The sequence below is a fragment of the Bemisia tabaci genome, chromosome 1 (genome assembly GCF_918797505.1).
Source record: "Bemisia tabaci chromosome 1, PGI_BMITA_v3".
Classification (NCBI taxonomy): Eukaryota; Metazoa; Arthropoda; class Insecta; order Hemiptera; family Aleyrodidae; genus Bemisia; species Bemisia tabaci.
Genome location: NC_092793.1, coordinates 3,348,624 through 3,353,690, shown reverse-complemented (window position 1 = coordinate 3,353,690; position 5,067 = coordinate 3,348,624). Strand labels below are relative to the sequence as shown.

The 5,067-nt window shown below is 35.2% G+C and overlaps 1 protein-coding gene across 2 annotated transcripts; it reads left to right on the top strand.

Moving 5' to 3' along the window:
- Positions 1-168: 168 nt before the first annotated feature.
- UQCR-Q (Ubiquinol-cytochrome c reductase ubiquinone-binding protein) lies at positions 169-3,866 on the top strand. Of its 2 annotated transcripts, none has more exons than XM_019044218.2 (3): positions 169-321; positions 2,025-2,219; positions 3,564-3,866. In XM_019044218.2, the coding sequence occupies exons 2-3, from the start codon at positions 2,039-2,041 to the stop codon at positions 3,656-3,658; spliced, it is 276 nt and encodes a 91-aa protein (XP_018899763.2). In that variant the 5' UTR covers positions 169-321; positions 2,025-2,038; the 3' UTR covers positions 3,659-3,866. The 2 variants fall into 2 exon arrangements, with proteins under 2 accessions (XP_018899763.2, XP_072158733.1); XM_072302632.1 differs by lacking the exon at positions 169-321 and adding an exon at positions 354-477.
- The last annotated feature ends 1,201 nt before the right edge of the window (positions 3,867-5,067 follow it).

Sequence of the window (5,067 nt, the reverse complement as noted above, 5' to 3'; positions counted from 1 at the left end):
CCTCACAACAGTGTTGTAAAAGCTAAATTAAATTAAGACATTTAGATTTTTTATGAATTTCACTTGATTTCAACCATCAATTTTGATTTTCTATATTCATCAATATGCAGATTTAAAGATATTTTCGTATCAATTAGCTGCATTTTTGAACAGCTTATTCTTTTAAAAATGTTCTTCCCTTCGTCTGTGTAGACGTCTGTGTAGTAATTAATTGTTGAGCTGACAACGCTGCTATTATTGACACTTTTAACCTTATCACAGTCAACTGTCCAAAAACTCAAAAAAATTACTTTCAACCTTTCGCTGCTGTGGTCTAATTTTGTAAGTAAATTTTATGGTTGATCTTTGCATTAAAACCAAATTGTTCGTCTCATCTAACTTGAGACTCAGTTTCTGTACTCACTTATAAGGGTGAATTAGGTGTTTCAAAATTTAGGCTTAAGGGTTTTCCAAGTACAACTTGATATCGGCACATTAGTAAGTGCTGTAGAGCATATTCTTAAATTATTTTCTTTTATTATTGAATTTTCCCCTTTAACATCATCAGAACCAAGTCTTGAATATTTTTTTTTTTTTTTTGCATTAAAGTTACATAGCAAAGGGTTGTTGCAGATGATTTGAAGACTGTCCATGAAGTTGGATCTTCCAAGGTCCATCAATTTGTAGAGCTGTACCTAATGTTTCAGAGAAACGAGTCCAGATCTCAAACCTGGTTTTAATGCCTTTTGTTGTTACTTACAAATTATTCAAGTCCATTCACCTACCTTCATCCTCAGCATAATTTTCCTAATGTCAGAGAGGAGTAACTCGTTGCCCCCGTTATACAAGTTGGCGCAAGAGTCTATTTAAGTGAATTTTAACCAATGCGGTTCCTCGTGTATTTACCAAGGAAACTGGAATAAATAATGCAGACATTTTTAAGTTTCACATTTTTCGCAGTGGCTTTCCTTTCTTGTTGATCTTTATACTCACCAAGAACTGCAATTTAGCTAGAGTCATGCCCACTTTTACTGACTTTAAGCTGAGTCTTTAGCACTCTCTCCCCAAAATGAGTCTTTAGCCCTCCCTCTACACTCAATTCCATAGACTGATTCAGTGACTATGTCATGCGATATAATATCAAGCTCTTGGTTCAAACCAAAACAAGCTAACATAACCTCATGTGCGATTTCTTCATGAGTTTTGTGTTGATTCTTTAAAATTTAGTCATTGGCCGCTCATAAATCAATCAAAGACGCACTACATATGAGAACTTTTGATTGTAAAAAACACTTTAACGCATTTCAATTTGGCCATCATGGTGCAAAGGGCGCGAATCAGAAACATACCAGAAACAAGGTTCTGTGTTTGTTTACGTTTGAACCAAGGGTTCGATGATATGATGTCATGGACCAAGAGATAATTTAGATACTATTCTCTTGGTCCATGATTACCTGTATTGAATGATGTAGCCACCAAATAAGTCCATTAATTTTCACTGTAATTTTTATCCAAGGTTAGGTGACTCGGAAAGCAAATGTCAAGTCAGGAGTGACTTTTATTTCATTTTTTCCCACTGTTTTTTCTCTCTTTTTTTTTTTTTTTTTTTTTTGAAAATTTACATGAGAAAAGTATTTTTAAAACTTAACATAAAACTGTAAATTATCTCCCTTAAGTTGAAGCTCATTTGGGGGGAGTTACAAGCCTTCAGAAAAAAACATCATAAAGGAATTACTCCTGAATCCAAGAAAACAATGAAAAAGCGGAAAACAAAATTTTGATTAAGAGTTAAAAATGAAAGACAGAGAAATGGTAATATTAATTTATACTAATGTACTGTTTTGGGCTCCAGAAGGCTGAAGACTGAAGACTGGCTTCATCTAGATACGAACAGCTGATTTTGTGTAATTGGTACTCGCTTCATCTGTAACATTTTGGTGCGTTATCCCTCTGCTCCCAAGTTTGTTCTTAAAAATTCATCAGTTGTTTCTGTCACTTCACCTCTAAATATTCTTTCTGATCTCCTATCTTTTCATTGTTTTCAGCCAAAGCTCCGAAAATGCCAAGTTTGACGCAAGTTCTTCGAAGTGATCAATGGGGTGGTATGAGAAAAGATATCAGGCATATTGTCTATCATCAAATTTCCCCCTATGAACAAAAAGCTTTCAAAGGATTCTTCTCAGAAGGTTTTCCTAATGCCCTCAGGAGGATCAGATTGAGGATCTTCAAAATCCTCATACGTAAGTATTTTTTTTATTCAAGACAATTGGTTCTGTTTAAGTGGAACGACTGGAATTACCTATTAGTAGTGCGATAATGATACTACCTACATTATTTTTTTATTTTTTTGGAAATCTCAATAGTGCTTACAGCACCTATAGAGAAAAACATCCAGAAAATGTGGCTTGAATAATGTTGAGTAATAAGCTGATGAAACAGAGTTGTGCTGGGTAGACAACACTCTGAGAAGGAAAAAGCTAAAAATTCTAAAAATTTCTATTAACGACTCAAAAAAAAACAACACATTGTATGAAATGCTCCAAACGGAGTAAGGGTCCAGAACTTCTTTGATCGAAAGACCAACTGATTGACCTCAACTTCAGTGGCAGAAAGTTCCTGGAAAGAGGAGTGACTGTTCATGGATGCATTCTGTGAGACTTAAGTATTAGGAAGTAGTTTGGTAAAATATTTACTGGATCGCATTTAGCAAAAAGGAACTAGTGTGATTACAATGTTGTAAAAATGTTGCTTCTTCATAATTATCTAAAATATCTCCCAGAATAGCAAGTAGTTTTGGCTTCCCAAAAAATTGTTAAATTAAAGGAAAATAATTGTTTACATTTTAATCCTGTACTTGTATTAAGTATTTTTGAAAGGAAAGGAGAAGTTGTACCATTTTGAAAACACTGTAATTGCACTGGTTCCTTTTTGCTAAATGCAATCCAACTTATCTTAGACTTAAAAGAAAGTAAAGGTATATCAATGGTGAAACTCCCAAAGCACGTATCTTGGTTTGCGACAAGCAGATTTCCTTTCATGCTTTATTTATTAATTGGAGAACTACTTAACGTCAATTTTATAAAACCTCCTTAGTTTTTCTTCTCTGTGCGAAGAAAATTTTGTGAAAACTTCAAAGATTAATTTTGATTTATACTCCCTCCAAAAAAATGAAAAGGGGGCGGGAGATTCTAAAGCACCGCAAACAAGATACATGGTATGGGAGTTTCACTGTCAATATTTTATTCTAAATTTCAGAAAAGTACAGTGGTTAACATTTCCCTTGTCAACGACTGACATCATAGATGCGTTCTTCTTGAGTTGACATTAATAATAAATGAAATAATCAAAGTCAAATATAAGTGTATGAATGTGATGTTACAGAGATTATCCACTCAAATGCTTGTAATGATTTTACAGGACTAGCATGCCTGTAAAAGCCATTTCTTATTATCATTTAACTTGGGATCTCTACCCGGCTTGTATGGGGTAGTAACCAGGGCTACTTTGAAACTATTCTGTGTCGTGTTAAGTTCTTTGTTGCTCTCTCTCAATTTTATTTCATTTTTTTTTCCAATTTTTTTCAGCGTTCACTGGCGCACTTGTTCTGGTTGATTGGGCAAAGAAAGAAAATGAAAAGATCCATCGCAAAAACCCTGCTGATTACGAAAACGATGAGTGATCTTATGTAAATCTGTGTTATGTATTCCTGTACTTCTTAGTTGTTGTTGAATAATTTAGGTTTTATTTTGATTCAGTAAGGATTTTTTTTTGCTCAGCCTGAGTGTAAAATTAATTGGTAATACCATCATTCATGTAACCACCAGAGTGAAATTCATATTTTAATTTTCTGCAATAAAGATGCAATGGCTGAAATGATTTAAATTCCATTTTGTTTCTTGTTTCATTTCAAAATCCCAGTGTATTCAATACTTACCCCCCCCCCCCCCCCCATTGTTTGTACAGGGTGTCCCAAAATACTTGTAAGTGGCTTTTTTCTAGCTCTCATTTTAGATTAGCTCCAGTCAAAGACCGCGGGACAGCCAGGAAATTGACCCCAAGGAATCCGAATTTTATTAGGTAGCCCTGAACACGAAATACCCACAAGAACGAGTAAAATTTATCTTTGATTAGGTACCTAACTTATATTTTTATGTTTCTACGAAAAGTTTGAAAGAACACGTAAAATTGTGTAGATGCGTCATTATATCAAGAAAAGTCAAGGTCAAAAATGAATTCTACGATCAAAATAACCTTGGAATATTTTTGGCTTAGCACGAAATCCTCAGGAACATTTACATTCGCTCGAGCCGGTGCGAAACGCAAACAGAGCAATAGCAATATCGGAGACAGTGCCGAGGCGTGATTTTGTGACAAATTTTGTTAATGATCGAATATCGCAATGTCCCTGTTAGAAACTATGGTAAAGAATCGATGGTTACAAGTCGTTCGTTGCGAACGCTCTATCTATCGATCTTTTCCCATAGGTTACAATAGCAAATCAATTGATAAATCGCAAAGCGCGCCACGTCAACGGAGTATGGCAACGGCATTGAATCGCTGATGCCGGCACTTGACTGAAGTGAGCTACAGAGTTACCTACAAAGTTGATGTCCAATGTTCTCGGAACAGGTAGTATTCTGAAAGATCCGGAACCTTCATAAACCAGCGGAATTTGTTCCGGGATCAATGTTTATCGTTAATTAATTGAATTAAGTATTTAATCCATTTCGGAAACAAATCATCTATTTTTTTATGAGAAAAAGAAAATCAAATCGTCCGTTTTGACGGATTATATTTATTGAGGATGGATATCGAAGACCATCCTCCGAAAATTTCGAGAGAATCCAAAGGGGAAATTTCATGCAATGTTGTTGAATTGCTCCATCATCCATAATTCGCGAGTCGCGTAAATTCAGGGCAGGCTCTCAGGTTTTCAAGTTTTCATTCGTGCATCCCCTTTGACGCATAAGATATTGAGTACGCACACCCAGAATCATCCTGGGAAAATTTCGAGAAAATCCAAAGAGGAAATGTCATGCAATGTTGCTAAATCGCTCCATCATCCATAATTCGCGAGTCGCGTAAATT